General features: G+C 40.0%; 2 protein-coding genes across 2 annotated transcripts; both read right to left on the reverse strand.

Annotated features, from left to right (window-relative positions):
• Positions 1 to 1,802: 1,802 nt before the first annotated feature.
• Positions 1,803 to 6,042, reverse strand: b3gnt9 (UDP-GlcNAc:betaGal beta-1,3-N-acetylglucosaminyltransferase 9). Its single transcript, XM_062421223.1, has 6 exons — positions 5,935 to 6,042; positions 4,894 to 5,013; positions 3,310 to 3,687; positions 2,598 to 2,839; positions 2,233 to 2,488; positions 1,803 to 2,144 (listed from the first exon to the last, which is right to left on the reverse strand). Exons 1-6 carry the CDS (start codon positions 6,040 to 6,042, stop codon positions 1,803 to 1,805), a joined length of 1,446 nt encoding a protein of 481 aa, XP_062277207.1.
• Positions 6,043 to 10,968: 4,926 nt separating this feature from the next.
• On the reverse strand, positions 10,969 to 19,077 carry bbs2 (Bardet-Biedl syndrome 2). The gene is made up of 18 exons (XM_062420847.1): positions 18,974 to 19,077; positions 18,291 to 18,420; positions 17,877 to 18,104; positions 17,451 to 17,576; positions 16,859 to 16,921; positions 16,689 to 16,766; positions 16,422 to 16,526; positions 16,218 to 16,304; positions 15,932 to 16,067; positions 15,425 to 15,564; positions 14,719 to 14,848; positions 14,458 to 14,629; positions 14,199 to 14,328; positions 13,883 to 14,002; positions 13,335 to 13,472; positions 12,992 to 13,104; positions 12,375 to 12,523; positions 10,969 to 12,114 (listed from the first exon to the last, which is right to left on the reverse strand). Exons 2-18 carry the CDS (start codon positions 18,405 to 18,407, stop codon positions 12,008 to 12,010), a joined length of 2,139 nt encoding a protein of 712 aa, XP_062276831.1. The 5' UTR covers positions 18,408 to 18,420; positions 18,974 to 19,077; the 3' UTR covers positions 10,969 to 12,007.
• Positions 19,078 to 22,069: the final 2,992 nt, after the last annotated feature.

The raw sequence follows: 22,069 nt of genomic DNA on the forward strand, positions 1-22,069 counted from the left end.
CCTTTACTACAAGTGTTACTGGAGCTTTGACTTCCTATTTTCCTTCTTCATGCACCTTGGAAGTAGGTGAAGTTGTGCCAGACACTTCGACCCTGTTTCTACAGGAATCTGAAATATGAAACATATTTTGGTTTGTTTAACACTTCAATTTACTACATAATCACAAATGTATTAGTTTATAGTTTTGATGTCTTCAGTGTTGTTCTACAATGTAAAAATGAAGTGCAAATGGAGAAAAACCACTGAATGAATAGGTATGTCCAAACATTTGACTGGTACTGTATGCAAACCAGCAAATGGGGACGTACATACAGTCATCACACCAATTAATCCCTGTGTGTGGAGGATCCTTCCACACACTATTCAAAAAGCATTTATACACTAATACACCATCTAATGTCCCAGAAGTGAAACTCTCAACACCCACACTGACCAACATTTCTGCACATTTACACTGACAGCGTGTCCGCATTCAGTCTTACATTGAAACATGATGCAATAAACCCCTTTGGGACCACATCCCTGCAGCCACAGTTGTGCATCATATGATGAATCTATGTCTTAGTGTGTGTTAATGTGTTTTTGGGGAGCTGACAATGAACCATGTAGTCAATTAAAATCTCTCGCCAACCAGCCTCCCATGAGTTTTACTTCAACAATTACTTTATTTAACATCTGAAATCAAATTGGCTGTTGATGTTTTAAAAATGGACTGAAAACTGTGCCGAATAGCAAAATTGAAGTTGTTAAAATCCAACTGTGTGCAAGGCATGGCACTATTTTTCCACTACGTCCACTGTGTTCTACATCTCGATCCGTAAACATGTTTTTTTATTGGAATGCAGCTGAATATGATTATGTTTCTCTGCGTAAATCTACCTTTAGTTTTCTTTTTAAACAGATGATGGTGAATATATAAAGAGGTTTAAAGAAAAACAAAACTACACAAAACAAATCAAATCATTATAGTAATAAGTGAAATGTTCACATGAAATGAGGAGAAAAAAAAGGGTTTACATGCCCGACTGTGGCTTTCTCACAAATACTCAACAGAAGTTTTGTTTTGTGTGTGTGTGTGTGTGTGCATGCACACTATGGTCCCAGCTAGTTCCCAGTGTGCAGCTGGTTTCCATTTAGGCATCATTTGTTGTTCCTCCAGGGAACAGATACTATGATGGTCCATGTGTGCATCTATCCAGCATTAAGGGAGAGAGGAACATTTCTGCAAGTTACCTCTGATTCACATCAGACCACGACGAGTCTCTTCTATCTTCCCACTCGGCCGGCACACGCAGACATGTCCAGTTCTGACTGTCCACACAGTCCAATGAATGTCAGAATATTAACACTGCATTTACACTTCAATGGGGTTAAACCAGCAAACCACATTTCGTTATGTTGTCTTTTTGGCTCGCTTGTCGCTGTGTAAACAGTTATAGCACATTACATTCAAAGTCTTGCATCAAATTTATGATAAAAAAAACACAACAAGACAATTCTAATAACTTGACAGCAATCATCCTTACGAATCAAGTTCTTCACAAACACTGTATGAACAAACACTGCAGACAATAGTCCTAACTCTCTTTGGTCTTCCTCACTGAAAAAGCTGAGGCACATCTGGCCTTTGCCAATTCATTTCCCCCAGAGACGATCTGCCAGTTTGGATGAAAGTCTCATATGAGTCAACTGTGCTTTTTTTTTTTTTTTTTTTGCACAGACCTTTCAAGTTGGCCGAAGATCCTGTGATACAACTGTTTTCTACGATCTCGGGCTCTTGCAGATCCTACTGCCAGAAGTCACTAATGCGTGACAAACACCTGCTTCTCACCGTAGTCAGTATCCTCTCCCGCATCTCCCACCTTCCCCTTCCACTTGAAGGGACCAGATGTTGGGTTGGTCCTGTTGTGGCAGCTCAGTTTGGGGTCGTGCAGCAGGTTCCACATGAGCCATATCTGTGGCACACTGAGGCTGTGAACAACCATGAGTTCCCTGTAGAAACAAGGGTCGAATGTCTGAAGGTGAGGCGCTGCAGATGGTCGGGGAATTCCAAAAGTCCGAAAACCCTGGTGTCGAGATGGTTTAACACCAATCAGCTGAAGGCACATTCCTAGAAAGACGTCATCGATGGGAAACAACTCCACCTAGAGGTAAAAACAATTATTGTATATCAAAGAACTCTTAAAACAGACAAACTAAGTTGTTCAAATGTATTTTCTAACTGTTTAATACCTGTTGACAGGCAGAGCTAAGTCTCCGAGCTGTATGCCCAGACATCACAAATCCTCCTCCCCCAGCGTAAGATGGGTACAAACCCGCTCCATACATAAATTCTGGCACGTAGTACTTGGAACTGCGGCGTCGAATGGGTTTAGCATGGAAAATAATATCGCCAACAAAAAGATCCTCGTCTGACTTTTGACCTTGAAGCATCTCTAGTATGTTTTCTATATTCACATACACATCGGCATCACCCTTGAAGATGAACCTGCATGAGAAAGCATAACAGGAGAAGACAGGAAAGGCATCAGGTATAAGTCACATAATGCTAGGAATTAGCTCAACTCATGATTCAGGTTAGTTTTATAAACACTGACTGGACATGAGGACAGGTGCTGTTGACCCATTCCAGAAAGTGCGTTTCCTTCAGTGTCAGGTTGAAGAAGGTGTCGTCAAAGTCCCACAGCAGGATGTCCCTGAAGGTTTGACTCTCGTATTCCAGGAGCCGATCCCACAAGGGCAAGGCGGTCCGATTCCTGGGAACCCCCAACAGGAAAAGAGTACGGATGGACACGCCATTTTGGAAATGTCCTTCTTTACCCCAGGTCCGACGTACCACCTGAAAGAATTAAATGTGGAGAGAAAAAAGTTCATTTTGTTGACTAAGAAACTGACTGTGATAAAAGAAGCTGAAATGTGTATTACTTTATTTTGGTCGGACATTTGGGGGCAGCGCAAGAGCGAAAGTGCTGTGAACATATCATCTACACTGTCCATTGCTTAAATATTGAACCGAAACTTTTAAGTTGTGGGATGGAAAACAAAAATGCGAAAACAATGAGCTGAAAGACACTAAAAGTAGCTGACGGGAACGGCAGAGTCTGCTGTGATAGATCTCTGTGGGTTCATTATTACTTGGGATCCCTTTCACATTAAATGCAGGCATTTAATCCATTGTTAATAAAATAAGTCAGCTTTTGTTATTATCCAAACAAAACAGCTTAATTACTTATTTGATTCAGAGCAAAAGTTTTAAAAGTGGCACTTTTTGGTAGCAAAGGCATACACACACAACATGGGATATTTTACCTGCCGCTTATCAAAGTCTGCAGCAACAGATTTCACTGCAATGAGCATGTAGGGAGCAGTAGTAGACCCTTTGCCTCTTCCTTCTTCTTCCTCTGCTCCTCCAATGTGACATTTCTCTGGCTGATCTATGAGCAGCCTAAATTTTCTGTTATCCTTCTCTCTTAGATAGGTCTCAAAGTCAAATGGCGGCAGTGTGGGTAGAGGATTGCCAGGGGCCTTGGTCGGCGTGACATTCTTCCGTCGCGACTTGGATTTTCCCTTAGATTTGACCTGAGGTTTGGACTTGGGCTGAGTAGGCTTTGACTTGGACTGAGTAGGTTTCGACTTGGCCTGGGGCCTGCATGGAAGCAGCTGTGGCGCTGAAGGGCTGGATGGTAACTGCTAAGTAGGGGGAAATGATGCAAGACAGGAAACAGAGGACATTTATTATAACAAATGTCATTTTACTGAAGGTATAATAAATTTAGCAACTTATATGCAAACACGCATTTCAGAACTCCAGAAATATGACAGCTAAGAAGCTAAAATGACAATACATCACCATACTTTCTGTTTATACTGCTTCATCTTTATCTAACTGGTTCATTATAAAAAAAAACAAGTCAGTCCCTCTGTGATTCAGTGCAGATGTCCATTCACACAAACATAATTACAAATGGAATGTGTGTACATACATTGCTACACTCAGTTTGAATGTTAATGCTACACATACTGCTTGTCGAATTCAGCTCATCATTTCAAAACACCAGCAGACAGTAAATGAGTATATCTATTCTTCTTATGACCACACTGCTGCGGTTCATCAGTGAAGCCATTTGCATAGATGCAGTGGTACTGAAAGTGTTGCTTACTATGTAGTGTTTTCCATGTAACATTTCCAGTGACACACCAGTGTGTCGCAACACAAAATTTGAAAAGAAATGATGACCTTAACTGATAAAGCAGCAGTAACTGATATTTTGGCCACTTGGGGGCAGCAGAACAAGCGTTAAACACAACACTGCCATATTATTGCCTTATCAAGTTATTATGGAAAACGTATGAGAAATCAGTCGACGCATCCTGCAGACACGAAGCAACATTAGCATTCATTTGGAGTCGTGTTTCTGTCCAAATAACAAATATGTACAATATTCACTCTACATGTTTTAGTCTCCACTAAATCCTGAGAGGATTATCTGGCTATTTGACTAGTACACTATGTGGAGCATTTAGGTGTTTCAGAGATGTATCAGAGCTTTTTCACTGAAAACATAAGCCTACTGCGTCTGAAACCAAAGTTGATGAGACAGGTGAGACTGAACCAAAATATTAAAGTTGTGGGCTTTGAGGAATGAGCTGAAAGATGCTAAAAAGATGCTAAAGGGAGCTGCAGAGTTGATGGTAATTCACTGTGGGTTTGTCACTACAAGCAAACCTTTCACATTGTTCATCATCTCTTGATACATTCTTAGTATAAACATGTGTGTCTTTCAATTTCCAGCATACTCATAATACATTATATTATGAATGAAGCTACTTTTTTGATGTCTACATGGAAGAATGAACACACACACACATAAATGGAATCAGATCAGGTCATACCCCTGGAGACGCCTGGACTACTTTGGCCGCGTTGGCTCCCAGCAGGGTTCGGCTGGAGCTGGTGGAGCTGTGGATCTCCAGCTTCCACGCAGGTGTGTCCCACCCAGAGGACACCAAGACCTGGAGACATGGGTGGAGCCAACCAGTCAAGTTGCAGTTTATATCCATGTCTATCATTTAATATTTGTAGTTTAGACTTTGAACTTAAAGGTATTAAGTGTGTTTTGCTTGTATGTGGCCAATGAAGTTGATTCTGATAGAACACAAAGTTTTAGCCATTACAGTAGACCATACTTCAGACCTGTTGCTGCCAGAAGTCTACAAATTCTAAAACACGGATGCTTAACACACATCTTCAACCCAGCAGCACAGAACATCTATACCAGTGGTCTCCAACCCTGCTCCTGGAGAGCTACTGCCCTGAAGGTTTTAGGTATCTCCTCACTCTAACACACCAGATTCTAATAATCAACTCGTTATCAAGCCCTTTGACGAGCCTCAGCTGCTTGATAACGAGTTAGAGTGAGGAGATACCTAAAACATGCAGGGCAGTAGCTCTCCAGGAGCAGGGTTGGAGACCACTGATCTATACAATCACCATAGTTTCAAGGTGGGCACCAAAGATGTGAAAGACCATCACAGTCTCCTCTTCTGTTCCTGAGTCATAGCGTTGAGTAATGGCAATACAAATGTTTTAGCAGAACATTATAATGTCACAGTGAAGTTGAATTCTGACCTTTTGGATATAAAATGCCAAAAAGTGTTTTGGCAGTAACATGTGAGGTCACAGTAAACTTGACAATTGATGACCAACATCTAAGCAGTTCATTCTTGAATCCAAGTGGACGTTTGTGCCAAATTTGAAGAATTACCGTAAGGTATTCCTGAGATATTGTGTTCACGAGAGAATACCCGAAAAGAATCAAATAGGTCTGTCAGCGTAGTATCTACACGAGACTCCCACTTGGTGTGGGTTAGGCATGAGAAGTGAGAAAAATCTGAATCTAGCTACTCATACAATGTGACTGGTTCTGTCCTTACCTGGCGGGCGTAGAGCAGCAGGCAGAATAACACCAGTAGCAGCATCGTGCACATCACATCTCCCTTCACATGGAGGATCCTCCTCATCATCACCATCTTCCTCAGCATCTTCTGAAGACACTGACTTCAGTTAAGTATTGAAAAGGAATGCACTGGAATGGGGCCGCTGCAGTTCATACTGCATCTCAGCTCGGAGGGGTTTAGCAGTTTTATTTGGGTTTGCAGACTATTCTGATGAGTGTGAAAAAGAGATACGAGGATATTCCTTTCCCCTCTCTGCTGCATCGCTAACGTCTACCTCAAACTTCACAGTTTGTCCGTATAAAACACATTTCTGCTAGGTTTTTTAACAGGCTAAAAAGTTGCTTTAGGAGAATAGCAGCTTTTTGGGTCCTTCATACATATCACTGGATCCCTTTTGTCAGTCTTCATCCTCCTCCTCTCCTCAGGCAGCATTGGACAGGTGCATCCTGGACAACAAAAGCAATAATCACAGATATAATCTGGCAAACACAACAAGCAGGAAATTCTTAAATACTGAAATGAAACATAATCTCCTATAAACCATTCAGCTCCCCTCCTCACTTTTTTCATCTATTAGAAGTACACAAGATTCTCCTTTTACTTTGTTTCTGTGACAAATGTTTCTGTACAGCAATCACATTCATGTTCTGTTACATACTTATTATTATTATTGTTATTACGTATGTTTCTTTACTCACCTGTAACTTGTTAACCATCCAACAAACACATACTGTACTAATATCAACTGTGCTGAATTATGTGCAGACTTATTAACAATTTGCATAATACGCATATTTAGTGTCTACTTTTCAATGTGTTACGGTTGAAATAAAAATACATCAACTTTCATTGTATTTATAAGTCAGCCACTGTGTACAGTAGAAACTCCATTCAGATTTCAAAATGCTCATTGTGACATGCTGATCAAATGTGCACACTTTCAAATTGATGACAATTATGGTTTATGAGTTACAAAATGTATAGGAGTTAATGGAGCCCCATCCACTCCCATTGTATTTATAAGTCAGCAACTGTATACAGTGAAAAGTCCATTCAAATTCCAAAATACTCCATATGACACACTGATCAAACATACACACTCTCATAATGATGACATGTACAATTTATGAGATATAAAATACATGACCACTACTATTGTATGTATTGTATGGGCTGAACTTCATGAAGCCCACATATACAATGCAGTGGAAACTCCAATCAAATGTTCAACTTCTCCTCCCCACCCCTCCCCTCCTCCTCTTCTCCTCCTTTGTCAGTAACTCTTCTGTTAGCAGCAGTATTCAGGCTCCAAGGGCTTTTGGGGCAAACGGGCTTTCAGTATGTCATCAGAATTTGCTGCAGGATCTGCAGCTTGGTTCCGCAACTCACTGTACGTGTGTGTGTGTGTGTGTGTGTGTGTGTGTATGTGTTTGTGTGTGTGTGTGTGTTTGTGTGTGTGTGTGTGTGTGTATGTGTTTGTGTGTGTGTGCGTGTGTGCGTGCGTGTGCGTGGTTCAACAATAAGGCTTGCCTGATTGCCCGGGGCAAGTGAAATGCCACATCAAGCAAGTGAATTAACTTACTTGCCCGATCAGGCAAAAGGTAAAATGTGAATAAATAAGTAAATGTTGATCTTTTTTGGATCATCATTGTATCATAAATTATGTTCTCATTCTCTGGCATAAGAATAAACCCCTCCCCTTGAATGTCATAGTTTCTTTTTTTTTGTTTTTCCATTGAGCCCCTGCCCCCCAAAATATCTGTGCACAGCCCTGCTTATACTACACTCACCACTTCAAATTTAAACCAAACTACAGCAAATCACACCAATGTAAATGATCATTGTTTACCTCCCAGGTTATATATATATAATTAAAAAACAATTCAAAAGTTATCTTGACATCTTTGTTAAAAATTACTAAATTTGGCTGAAATGTTATTGATTAAAAGGCAATAACTAACCTGTGTCTGTTTCTAGATACCCATCCCAATCCGTCCAAGAAGAGGGGGAGTGTCTTATGTAAGTCAATACGAGGGTATTTCAAAGAACACTGTGTCCCAACATTCATGTCACTAGGAGCAAATATGTCTAAATGTTGATGGAAGATTTTTTTTTTTTTTTAACTCTTGAGTTGTATACGTGACTCATATTTGACACAGAGCACAGATTCCAGACTTTTTGCGCAATTTACGCAGTAAAGATCATTTTTCGCCCTGCACACTCCGCATGTTTCACAGTTTCAACAACGAATCTGATCGGTTTTTATTAAACAAACTTTATGAAATGATCGATAAGTAGTGCAAGTCATGCAAACTTACCAGACGAGACGGAGGGGGAGGTCAAACTGAAAACATCTGTGCTCTGGGTGTCTGAAACTGCAGCGCAGGCTCCTCTCTCTGCAAACTACAGCACAAAGAAAAGTGCTTTCCAAAGTTTGTGGAAAAAATGACAGAGATAGAGAGAAAAGAGAAAAGAGAGAGCAGCCCAGATGATGTACTCATCAGTGTGCGTCTCTGTACCTGGACTGAAGATAAGCCTGTACCTCTCTGACAGACCTGGCGCTGATCAGCCAGTCTTTACGAGCTGTTGCGCTCTTGTTGCCTTCAAGTGCTGTCGGAAAAAACGCCTTCACAAGTTGTCTCCAGCACGATGGATCAATGCGTGCGTGTAAAAGTGAAGTTTTAGTAAGTAGGAGAGCTGTACTGACTGTACTTGCAATGGACATGATTCAAATGACAACAAACAGGATAATGTTATTTTTATGTACGCTAAAGTCACAAATAGCATGTGGGTATTACTATTATTAATCTTTCAAAGCATTTATGGTGGAATTGACAACCAGTAATAACTTAAAACCTCTGTAACCAATTTACGATAGCTTCAACTGACTTTATAGTGCTTTAATTAGTTAATATAACCTGAAAGAAAATTTAAAAAAAACCCCAATTGACATTTAATGAAGTGTAAACTTCAAACCTAAACACATAACATGATAAAAACTGATTCACAATACCCAACAACCTTTTGCTAATGTGCCATTTAAACATGCTGATACTTGGCATAACTTTGCATGAGCCAGTAATAAGTAGCAGGAGCTAACCAGGGGCACGTGAAGGCAGCATCTTCAGCACTTAGCATGACCACGTGACTTAAACTGGAAAGGAGCAACTTCAAGCCAGATGCCAACACAGCAACTGGGGAGGATGGAGAGGGTAGAAACAGAAGAGGGGGATAAATACCAGGGAGTACAAGTTATAATAATGAGTCATGAGTTTCTCCTGCTTGTCTCTACAAAAGAGTCAGAGATCAGGTCCATGTACAGAAGCCTGTAGGGGACACATACTCAGGTTATTGCTTATTGATGCTTTCAATCAGAGCTTTAATTCCTCCAGCTGAATATATTTGATTTCCAGGCCTTGTCACCCCTGGAAGAGTAGGCACAGATGATGGGTATGTGTGTAAGTGAGGGAAATCAAAGACATACTGTAATGACTCTTATAACTCAATATTCAAAGGCTCAAACTATTTTTAACATACTTAAACTGTGTTCAAATCAAAAGAGGCACTGTGTATTTAAATATATCTCCCAAGCTTAAGCAGTACACTCTGTACCAGAAAGCAAACACATGCAGCAGCAGTGAGAGTAATTTATGACCTCAGACTGGATCCTTACTGAACCATATGCAGCACCATATGTAGAATTCAGCTGTGAGTGGACATGTGTGGATGATATCAGACCTATACAAGAATGTAGGGAAGTTGGGGTGGAAAAAGCAGAGGGTAAGAAATAAGAAAAAACTCAGGAGGAGGTTTCTAGAAGTATCATTGTTGTACAGTATAGTGCAGCTAAAATCACCAAATTAATAATGATAATAATGAAAAGATATGAATAATTGGATTGTTTAAAATATGCCAACTCTGACAGAATGGAATGCAACAGAAAGGATGAAGCTAGAGAAGCACTGAAACATGGGCACCAGTGGGAAAGTACTTAATATCACTATAAAAATCAATCCAAAAACACTCTTTTAAATTCTTTCTTTCTTTTTTGAATTGATTAATAATTGTTCTTTGTTCTTTGTCTTCTTCTTTTTCTGTCGGTGCCGCTCTACAGTTTTAACACTGCATGTTATCTGTGCTGTAAGATGTGAATACAGTGAGAACGGAAGGATGGTAATAATGTTTATGGCTGATATTGTTTGAGATTTGGAAATTGGTTTGCGAGGATTAGAAATGGTACGACTCACTTTGTTAATTCTCAGAATAGTATTTTTGTGAGTCTATAATAGTAATAGTAATTTTTGTTGATATTGTCAAAAAAGTGATAATTCTGATTTAAGTTTATTACTGAGGTTGTACTAAGTGGTGGTGGCATACTGAGGTGAATTATATTGACTGGTCCTAATATTTTGCCCACCTCATGTATTATTTGAGCATTTTGTGTCACAAAAAATGACCTATATCATTTAAAAAAAGAAAACCTGACATAAATGTGGTAGAAATTGGACATAAACATTCATGCGACTGAGATGTTCTTGAGATACTTTTCAAATACTAAACAGAAGTCTAGTGAGTGGAAATCCAAGCGATTACAGATGAAGTGTCCTGGAATGAAGCACTACAGCCCTGATCTCTCCAGTAGCTGGAGCGACTTGGTTAGGAGTCACGTACGCTTTGACATGACTTTGGAGGACTTCTTCAGCTCTAAGTGGGCTGAAGTTAATGGCGCTTCACATCTGTTTAACAGTTTCAAAGAGGTGTTCAAACATTAAACAAAAGATTTCCAGTATGAAAAAAGCGGCTAAATTGTTTGGCTGCTCTTTTTAGATGAGAGAACAGCACTGACGTCACTGGGTTTTTTTTTCCCCCTGCACACTAATTCTAGTTTCCAAAACCCATATTCAAACCAAGCCAGAGGTACGCTCAGAATAAACAGCTGAGCAAGCCAACTGGAGAGTGAAATCATTTCCTTATGAAACAAGTCAACTAACAGTTATACAAAGCTTTAAAACATAAGTTAATTTAATGATAGTTTCTGCCACCAACACATAGTTACATTTACATCCTCTGTGTGCAATCTACCAAAAAAAGGTAAACACAAAGCGTTGGTCCTCTGTGACATTCACTCATTGTAGAGTAGTTTTCTTTGGCTACAAACACCACACAAACACACAACAGCTGGGAGCAGAGACCTGAGTCTGATCGAGCTGTCGTACCGGACTTATCCTGGCCACCGGTGATTTCGATGGCACGGCTCTCTCTCTCTCTCTCTCTGTTGGGGGGCTGCTCTCCCGTCTCGCTCCAGCTGCGCTCTCTCTAAACATCACTGTGTCAGCTGAATTAAACAGTCAGGGTCAGACGGGACACGCTCGCCAAACGCTCGTGTCTTCAAGGAAACGAGCTTTTCTTAGACAAATGTGCAACGTCACCTGGAACACATCTAGTACATCTGTAGACTCACATCGGGCTCAATTCTTTCATAACTCATATCGAATGATGCTGGCAAAACAGTACAGTGTGTGAGCAAAGTCTTGTATGTTCCAAATGGATTCTTTTTCCAACTGAACCGTCTAAACAGCTCTATCTCTTACACCTGCTGACTCGGATACATCATTGAACTATTATGTAGCTAAACTGTAACTACACTACATCAAGCTCTTCCAGACAGCCACAGGAGTTGACTGAGATGGATGGTCACCAGTGTGCTAAGCCAGCGGTTGGCATGTTTAATTCTGTGAGCTAGCAAAATTTCAAGTTTTATTTCATTATGGAGCTGGTGTCAAATGTTGCTGTTGGGCAGTTGCTTATTCCTAAATCGTGAAAAAAAAGAAAAGAAGATTAAGGCTACAACAGTGTCCCAATTGCCACAATCTTAATAGTGTCTTGTCCTCTCAGGCTCATCGTTCTGGTGAAAGGTCCTTTGCTGGTGCCGTGCTGGAAGCAGATGCTTTACAGTGCTTGACCGGTTGTGCTTTTGAACATCTCTTTCTCTCTCTCTCTCTCTCTTTTTCTTTTTCAATCTACTTTTCCTGCCTTCCCCCCTTCACCCTCAGGAGGATGCGGTGCCGGCTCTCATGATCCTGAAGAGGGTGTTGACGTTATTGCTCTTGATGGCGTCTCTACAGGCGGAGATCACTTGGTTCTTGGGCTTACCCACTGAAGAGAAAAAAGGAGTGGGGACATTCAGATTATGGCATGTTAAGAGAAACAGCACTGAATATTCATAATGTGCACAAAAGCTTTGGAGCACCCCCTTCTCCCCTCTCAAAAACATGGAGCCAAGAGTCCAATCATGCAAACACTAGACAGAGCAAACACATCTGAATCCAGGATGTAAATAACACACACACACAAGTACAAATGGTCTCAGACAGGCACATCCTTTCTCTCCTACACACAAACACACAGAGGCCTACCTCGCAGTCTACCAGCCCGCTGTATAGCCTGGTTAACAGACTTGAGGCAGGCCAGCAGGGCATTGTGGTTATTAGAGCGAATCTTATACTCGTTGATGAGATCCCTGTTTAAATCGTACAGCTCTCTGTAGCGCTTCTTCATATTCATCCTACAGAAGACAGAAGGAGAGAAAATTAGAGAGGAAACATGGTGAAAAAAGGGTGAAAAAGGAGATAAACGGTGGAGATAAAAACACAAGGGTGAGTTTGTTCCTCCGTTTGGTCCTGTGGTTAAAAAAAAAAAAAAAAAAAGACAAACTACAAGCATTCATTAGACTGTTTTCACAGCAAACATCTGGACTTGTTATAGGCTTTTCCATTAACTAAGACACAGACATGCCTTTAAGGAAACATTCACACTGCTAGAGAGCTGAATGGAACGCAGCCATCTGAAATTTTATTATATACACAAGTGCTCTTTCTACTCTGACGTGTCAAATATATCTGCTTAAAAAGCTCTATAGCAGAAAGTTGAAGGTATTGTCCACATTTACCTGTAGTCACACACAATGTTAATGAATGAGTCCAGTTCATTGTATTGTATTGTACATTGGTGTTTGTATGTCGTGGTAACTCACATGTCACCCATAAGGCGAGAATCCTCAGCTTGCACCAGCATGTTCCTAATGTAGTTAGAGTGGTCGGCCATCGCTGCAGTTAACTTCTGATGGACGGAGTGGAACTCATCCACCTAGAGTACAGATATTCAAGACCTGATATTAAAGGCAGCACAGATTACAGACTAAACAGAACTCAGTTTGTTAGCAGACGTAGCACTCTCTCTTAACTGTTTGTTCAAATTCAATTCAAACTCAATTTAGAGTTAATTTCTTGCAGTCATATCAGTCATTGTATAGCAGATACACTTGGATTTAATAAACAGCATAAAATGTTGAGGTTTCAGTCAGATTGAAGCCAAACCTCTGTGAGTGTGGTGTGCAGCTCCTCAAAGTAGCTGGGGAAATCTGCATCTGCTGACAGGTCTTCTATTGCCAGGAAGGAGGCCAGTGATTGGACCAGGTCTCCTGCCAGGTCAATATCGTCGGTTCTCAGGGTGATCTGATTGGACAAATTCAAATCAGTTTATTAAGTGAGTTTTAGTCGATTTAATTGTCAACATAAGTTTGTGGAAATTAATATCATTGCATTTTTAACTTTTGACAAGGTGAATTAAAAATGATTTACGCAGCCAAACAAAACTGACATCATTTTTGTAAGTGTGTAATGATGAATGTATATAAAAATAAATGATTCACACATAAAAAAATGTAATAATTACTTCACCAATTTTACTTGTAATGTACATTCAAACTTCTCACTTCATGTGTGTTTATGTTGAGCCTTGTTAGGACCTGGTTAGATTAAATCTGATTGTGACAAAGTGTAAAAATAGCTTGTGTGTATCATCAAAAACACATCATCTTGAATCTATGTTTTGTGTGGTTGTTGTTTTGTGTGTCTGTGTGTACCTGTCCATTGCTTGCCATGCTGATGGACAACAGTCCCCCTCCCCTTAGTGAATTAAAAGTGACTTCAGGACTGTCTACTCCCTCTGGAAGCAGGAAGTTCTGATTTAACCACATCACCACCTGCACACACATGAGGAGACAAGATTCAAATGAATAAACATGTCTGTATTATACTGTGGGATTGTACAGAATAGTGTTGCCATGATGCCAAAAATTTGACTTTGATACGGTATTTTTCTAAATTTCTTGATACCGATACTGAAACGCCGTGCAACACTAACACAGAAGCAGGACTTATACACTCCAGACAACATACCCGCTGTGGCCGGTCGTTGATACTGAAAGTGACCCTTCCAGTGGGCTGAGCAGCTGAGGAGTCAACCGCGACGTCATACATGGAGAAACGAGGGAGCTGACGATTGATTTCAAACACATGGAACTGGGTGCTGGAGTGGACGAAAAAAAGGGGTGAGGTGTAAGGAGAAGAGTGCAAACAGTTCATTGAATGCACTCAAATGATTTAACTATAATGGTACGACAGCACTGACACTGCCGCACTCACACACACACCCTACCTAGTTTTCCCACCAACGAAGGTTTTGATGTGCAGATCTACTGGTATGTCTTTTGGGGGGACGATGGGGACTCGTACACAGCCCGACAGGTTTTGGGCGCTGGGGTGGACGACATGGCTCTCACCTTCAAATATTCCCTCTGCGAAGATGAGCACTGCGCGGATAATGGTTTCTGGAGAAGATAAAGACTTATTAATATTTACTCAATCCTCAGTCCTCGACATGTTGGACATCGTAAGCTGAAGTAATAAAAGCTTATACCATTTGGTGTGGAGATGCTGAGCTCTACATGAGCCTTCTGGGCCTCCGTTGCAGGTCTCACTGACAGTGCTGTCTGAAGCTGAGTGTTGGCAGGAATCACACCCATGCCACTGTTTGTCTCTGACACGCCCTGAAACAAGGGGACAGTTTTTTTCAGATGTTCACATGACTGATGTTAATTATGAATCCTGTGTTTATCTGTATGAAGTGCTACCATATGTGACACAAATAGGGTTATGGCCAAAAAATTGGGGAATCAGCCACAATATAATTATAACTAGAAATGTACATCAGTCAATATGATTATTCTTAAGTGAAATATAGAAGAAAAGCAATTTTATTTTATGTATGTAGCCTAATATCACAAATTTACCTTGAGGGGCTTTACAATCTATACAGCATAGGATTCTTAGATTGTTAGGACTTAAAAGCCTAAAGTCACACTGGCTTCTCTTTGAGACTATGACGTTTAATACACACTTTAGAAAACAAAACAGCAAGTTTGGATGAAAGATGGAGGACCTGTGAGATGGTACTGGCTTCCTGGCTTGTTATAATAGGGCAAACTTGTAATACTGCAATCATTTTTCAAGAACCAAAAGATAAAATGGATATATTCACATTGTACATCCAAGGATGAAGTCTTTTTGAATCTATTTTTGAGTGCATTGTGTAGGATGTGAATTAATGAGAGAAATAAGCGTACTTTGGCATTCTCTTCATAGTTACGTAGCTCCAGCAGCAGATTCTGTTTGTGGTGGCTGAGCTCTCTGATGAGGTCCTGTTCAGCACTGGAGTCCATGAGGTTTCCTTTGAGATCCTTACTGGCTGGCAGGTAACCACGGACTACAAAACGCACACAGTGACAACACTGATGACATCCTATTCCAAGGCTGAGTCACGTTTGCATGCTAAGCTAAATAGCAGTATAAGTGTCAGTGAGGGATATTTCAGTACCACAGTGACTACTACTACTAATTTGGTTTAACTGACCCTTTAAAAACCACATAGGGAAATGAATGAACATACACATACATAAACTTTCCTTTATCTTACAATTATGTAACTCTTAACTGTTTGGCAGTAAGTGATGTATTAGTGATGACAGGACAGTATCTAACAGTATAGCAATACATTAAAGTGTTTTCCAAAGCATCAGTGACATAGATGTATAAAAGCATGTATCCAACCACACACACGCACTAACACATACCTTCTCCCTCTATGGAGGTGCAGATGAGCTGTTTCTGTCCATCCAACCTGTAGTCTCCCTCCACCACTCCGGCCACAGAAGAGGAGAAGTTGTCTTTGAAAATGACCTCACCTGTGCGGTCACTGCGAGCATCGATCTGGAACAACAGGAGGATGTGATTAAAGGATAAAACACTGGCTACAGAGAGCGTAGAGATGAATAAATTATTGTGTAGAAAAATCTAATGAAAGATCGCATTCTTTCAAGTGTGAGAGAATATTTCTAGATAGCTCAGCTGTGTGCTGACCTTTCCATTGGACCAGCCAGTGATGAGCTCATCAACACCATCAGCATCCAGGTCAAAGGCATGGATGCTCATCGCATGATTTTTAGACTAAATGGGAAGAGAGAGGAGATGAAGAAAACATTATCAATATTTGAGGTGTGGGTGTAGGTGTGTAAAATGAGCCTTTAAGATTGATGAGTTGATCAGTTGATAGCATGCTGGTACCTTGATCCTCCAGGATCGTGCAGTGCGGTCATAGACTCCCACAGTGCCATTAGCCAGGGCGTATCCAAACCTGCTGCCATTCATATGGCACAGTGATGTCACCGTCTGTATAAAGAAGAACCCAGGGGAAAAATGTCAAAAAAGTGTTACTCTCCTCCAGCGCAGCACTGGACAGATGTGAGAGAATCTATGTCGAATGATGATTCCAAATATCGTTACGTGAAAGCAAAGCATTTTCAAAAAGCATGCCACAGTCCATCCATTTACCTCATTTTCAGTTATCTCAGACACAAGCTCATCCTCTTTGAATACCCTGATGTCAAAGTCTTCAGATCCTACCAGGAGCTGTAAACACAATACACAAGAGCGGTTTATTTTATTTATCAGTAGGGGAAAAAGTAGCATGTGTCTCAAGCTGCCTGCCAGCCAGGACTTACCTCATTTTTTCCGTCCCCAGTGAAGTCACAGAGCACTAAAGATCTGACATTATCTCCTGTTACCTAAGAACAAGATACTTTGTGAATACAATCCACAGACATGTCGATCCAGTCACATAAAGTTACAATTAATCTTGACGGGGATTGAAAGTAATCACTATAATAAAAATGTGCATTCACTTAACTACTAATGACAGTATAGGTTTAAAATTCAGTCGGCAAAACAACCTACAGTTACTATCTAGTGGTAAGTAGTAATTATGAACGGGGGAAGTGACACTGTTCACCCTAACCCTAAACATCAATATAAAGGTGACAAGGTTCAATATATATGGAGATACAACAAATGAAAATGTGGCATTAACAGCAACACTTGGTAGATTTGTTATTAGTTCAGGACAAATTCTAAGGTTTTAGACATCATGTTTCACATATTATACTTTTACGCCACACTACAGTTTGATGAAGTGTCACTGGCTCATGAGTTATTTGTCACACTGCTATTCAAGGAAACAAACTTTTTAAATGTAAGACACACAGTAGTGTATTCTGATATTAAAGTGTTGAAAAGTTGTCTTAGCTCTGTTCTTACTGTCCAGAAGTGGTCGTTGCCCTCAGAGTCAAAGCCTTGTAAGGCACAGTTCCCTCCGATGATGGCAAGAGGATTCGGGATGTCCCCGAGTTTCCCCAACACTATAGCATTGGCCCCATCTGACACCTACACACACACGCACACACACACACACACACACACACACACATACACATACACATACACATACACATACACATACACACACACACACACAACAGAAAACAAGCTATAAGTGTCTCCTCCTCTGTGTCAGAAGCATTTCTATTAACATTGAGCTTTATTTTTTTATTTATCAGCAAAATAGCAAAAAAATACAGAAATGTGACAAAAATGACTTGTGTCAAGTAATAACCTGTATACAACAATATATATTTTTCATTCTGATTAGTTAGCTCTCCACTTATCCTTCTCAGCTCCACTCACCTCTCTATAGAATATATCAGCATTGTCATGGACATCATAGGCCAGCAGGTTGGTCTGGGACCCCACTAACAGTGTGTCCCCAGTAGTGTTTGCTCCCAGTGTACCTGCCGTCAGACAAGTAACCGCCTGGTTGATGTTTAGCAGAGAGATGTCTGAGTCCTGGGTGCTCTGGCTCAGTCGGTGGGCCGCAGGTCTCTGACCACGAGCATGAGGGTTGTGAATAAAAACCTTGAGAAGAGAACAAGAAAAAAGTTAATGGCACGGGATGAAAAAGTATTAAATATGAATGATTAAAGTAACAAATGAATCCTTTAGTTAACATTAGGGGGAAATCATGTACTCAGAGGGAAAGCATACTTCTACCAATGTACTTTTTGTTCATGCTTAACTCAAAAGTTTGTACATTTCTCTCACCTTTCCAGCCTGTGTGGCTGCAGTAAGGCATGGGTGGACTCCATCAAATTTCCCTACAGTCACCATACGAGGGTTTATCTTGTGGTTGAGCTTCAGAGTGAATATGGGGACCAACATCGTTGCTATGCTTCTATTCAGACAAGAATAAAGAAGACAGGAGCAGTAAGAGCATTTTTTTTCTTTCTTTTTTTTAAGGATTGTGGATATTTTCAGATAGTCATTTAAAAGAATGGCAGCTCAGGCGCAGAAAGGTTGCCGTGCATGTAACCAAGTGACAATACGTAATTTTGCAACACTAATGTAATTACAGGCTTTACTTCAGGCACCCTGCAGAGTTCTGTTGCCTAGCAACAAAGAGTCGCAAGCCAAAGCTTTTCATCTGGCTAGCGTTAATCTCCCTGTCGTTTGCTCTAAAAGAATGCTAACTGTGTGACAGCCAGACATCATACATGGCTCTTCAGCTTAACTATAAACTCTGTATCAACACCAAGTACGATATTAAGTTTTCGAAAGACAAATAATTCGCCTACATTTGTCTTCATTGCCTTGCAAACCTAACGATAGCATAACTAGCTCACGTTAACGACGTTGGCTGCAGTGTTTCCGAAAACAACTCCAAACTACCGCGTACAACTAAAACAAACGACTTCACATGCTTGTCGAAAACTGCAAAGTTATATCACCTGGTCCCCGCCTTAGCTGCAAATGTTTGACTTTTGTCCAAATTAACTAGCCAGTTTATCAACTAGAGGATGGCACGTCAACGCAAGGAGGCGGTGTTAAATTGTCCACCCGCATTCCATGAAGACCCGCCCTACTCTGCGTCTGATTGGCTATGATCTTGATATTCTTACCCTAACCCAACCATCTCACTCCCCATGCCTAAACCTAACCAATCGAACCAACGAAAGCAACGAGGACTAGCCAATCAGAGGCAGAGCAGGGCGAATCTTCACCGAATGCGGCAGGGAAAAAATAAGGTAAGGAGATGACAGGCATCAGCTGTCAACAACCATTTCCGGTCTGCTGCCTTTCTACAAAGTACCTGTTAGGTTCTTAACATTCATTGAAATAACTGACCATGAGGAGAGTTAGTAATATTATTCTTTAAAGTTCTATTTATAGAGTTATTACTATTACAATAAATACTAATACATTTCATTTGTACAGCACTTTTCATTCACAGCTCAAAAGTGCTACAGTATTCATAACATAGAACACACATTATAAATAAAAAGTAGTAATAAGATGAAAAAGTCTTCCTGAATAGAAATACTTTCTTATTGCATTTATTTCAATACAATTACAAGAATAGTATCACACCTGGTGCAAGCAGGGTAACAGGGATACAGGGGGAGGACCCAAATCCAAATGACTGATATAATTCTGTGATTTCAGGATGAACATGAGATACATAGACTTATGGAGTATGTCAAAACCAGGAAAACATTCCAAAAACAGGCAGAGGTATCCAAAAAGAGAGCAGACAAGAATCCAACAGCCAATATATAAGTAACTTACAGGATATAAATACTTGATCCCCTGTGGTTCAGAGCTTTGTACTTTGTACCCAATATGGTATTTCTATGGCAACTCGACTGACAAGGACTGTCACCTCCCTCAAAGGTTCAGAAGTGTCTTTAAACATCATAGAGATGGATTTGCCCTCACCCAACAGTATCTGTCAATGGCTGCCTCAGGAATACCATTATGATGGACAGCAGTCATTCAGATCACTCTCTGCTTGTCTCCCCTGTCATCTGGGGAGTGCTATCTGAATACCACCACACAAGAACCCCTAAAGGTGTTGTTTTTTAAACATAGAGTGCACTATTTGTTTTGTTTGTTTGTATACTGTTGGATGTCTATTCCATATTTATCATTTTGGTTTTTGTGGTGTTTTAAAGTTAGGGTATCTGATGTTTATGTCACATATAAATTATTTAAATTACCAGATTCTAACCACAAATAGGGTTGATGTTAACATTTAAGTTGCAATTATGACCAGGAAAGGGTGAGGAACCCTAATCTGGCCAATTCTGCAATCATTACCACAGTCTTGAGCTGTCTGGTGACACGAATGCTTGCAAGTTGTAAAATGAGAATCTTCCTATAAGATGTGAATTTATCATCAGTACCAATCAGTACCAATAAGTATAGATTCCTAGTGGTTCTTATGCAGATGACAATAACAATCTTGAACCCCTGCCTCTTCATTACCCCAAATTAGTCATTTACATGAGTCACACATTGATACAGTTACTCAACCAAAGCTAAATGGACAAATGCCAGAATATGGGGTATTTAGTAGGAGGTCATAAGCAGTGACAGGAGAATATAAAGTCTTTTAAACATAAAAATACTGCACAAGTAAAGTATTTCAGGAGATAAATATGAAAATATGATAGCTGTCATGATTGAATTATAATCATTCACACTGGATAGCTGGTTTAATTTTTTTTATTTTATTAGGACTTTATGGAGCTCGAACATATTTCGATGAAATGAATATTGGTCATGTATTGTAGAAAAGGAATATACCAACACAAACATTCTGTCACTGACCATTCCAGTGATAGTTCTGTTAAACATTTGTATTTAGACCAACTGAAGGTTCACAAACCAGGTAAGTATGAATTAAATAGTAGTGTCTCAACATGGTCATCATGGACCTGTTAAGGTTTGCAAAGTTTAAGTCAACGTTAACATTTCATAGAGGGGCGAGTTTCACCATGTTTGTTGTAGCATTAGCTCTTGTTGTAGACAGAGCCCACTCATGTAGCATTAACGCTAGTGTTAGGTTAGTTATCAAATGACATACAGCCTTAGATAAGAGCCAAGGAACTTATTTAGGGTGTTTATTTACCAAAATATTAAAACAATGTACTTAGCCCGTTATTTAACGTTAGTATCAAAGTGTGCGAGAAAAATCTCTAACGTTAAAGTAACCTTATCCTCTCTAATTAATTACAATAATTCCTTTATGAATCTTATTCACTGGCTAATTGAACATTATATAAGAAAATAAATTGTTGCATTAAGTTTTCATATGGTGATCAAATTAATCTGCCATGACGAATTTATACCGGAAAGACAACATTGCAAAATAAGTCCTTTATGGTGTTACATAGTTTAATTTAAACATATTGGACTACAGGTGCATGAAAAGCTGAATGTAGCCGTGTTTGGAATGTTCAGTGTCTAATGTTACAAGTTATGTGTTCATAGTTAACTCTCACTTTCTCTCTGTTATGCTGTGTAGAAGTTAGACATGCGTTTAACACTGTGGCCCTTTTCAGATCCAGATTGTGTTTTGTTCTGCACAGCAAGTATGTGGCACTAATGTGTCTCAGGTGATTTAGGGCTCCTGCTCATATTTGATTTCATCTGTGGAAAACTGCAGTGGATACAAAAGAGAAAACAGACATATTGTGAAATGCAGTAATGTTCAGCTATTCGGCTGAATGGGGCATTTTTGTTATGCAACAACTGTAAGAACTGAAAGTAGGTGTAGATAGCACCATCTGCTCATGGGACATTTAGATTTCTTGACAGTGTTGTTACATAAAAATATCCTCATACATTTTTATACATATAGAAACATTTTAATAAATGTATAAAAATGCGTTGGTCTATTAGTAAAGTTATTCTATGCAACGGGTGTTGCTGGAGCTTTGACTTTTTCCCCTCTCCATGCACCTGTGTGTTGTTACAGTGGCCGCACATTAACAAAGAGTAGTATTTAAATTAAACCTTTTGCATCTATGTAAAGACCGTGA

The sequence above is a fragment of the Scomber scombrus genome, chromosome 6 (assembly GCF_963691925.1).
Source record: "Scomber scombrus chromosome 6, fScoSco1.1, whole genome shotgun sequence".
In the NCBI taxonomy this organism is placed as follows: domain Eukaryota; kingdom Metazoa; phylum Chordata; class Actinopteri; order Scombriformes; family Scombridae; genus Scomber; species Scomber scombrus.

Bases quoted from the DNA above. Each gene is read 5' to 3' on its own strand.
- b3gnt9 (XM_062421223.1), bottom strand. From the start codon at position 6,042: ATGCTGAGGAAGATGGTGATGATGAGGAGGATCCTCCATGTGAAGGGA. The intron at 3,688-4,893 runs GTATGACCTGAT...CCTACTTAGCAG, and splicing joins TAGTCCAGGCGTCTCCAGGG to TTACCATCCAGCCCTTCAGC. The intron at 2,145-2,232 runs GTATTAAACAGT...TTTTACCTCTAG, and splicing joins TTAGCTCTGCCTGTCAACAG to GTGGAGTTGTTTCCCATCGA.
- bbs2 (XM_062420847.1), bottom strand. From the start codon at position 18,407: ATGTTGGTCCCCATATTCACTCTGAAGCTCAACCACAAGATAAACCCT. The intron at 18,105-18,290 runs GTGAGAGAAATG...TCTCTTCTCAAG, and splicing joins CAGCCACACAGGCTGGAAAG to GTTTTTATTCACAACCCTCA. The intron at 14,003-14,198 runs GTATGTTGTCTG...ATGTGTGTGCAG, and splicing joins TCAACGACCGGCCACAGCGG to GTGGTGATGTGGTTAAATCA.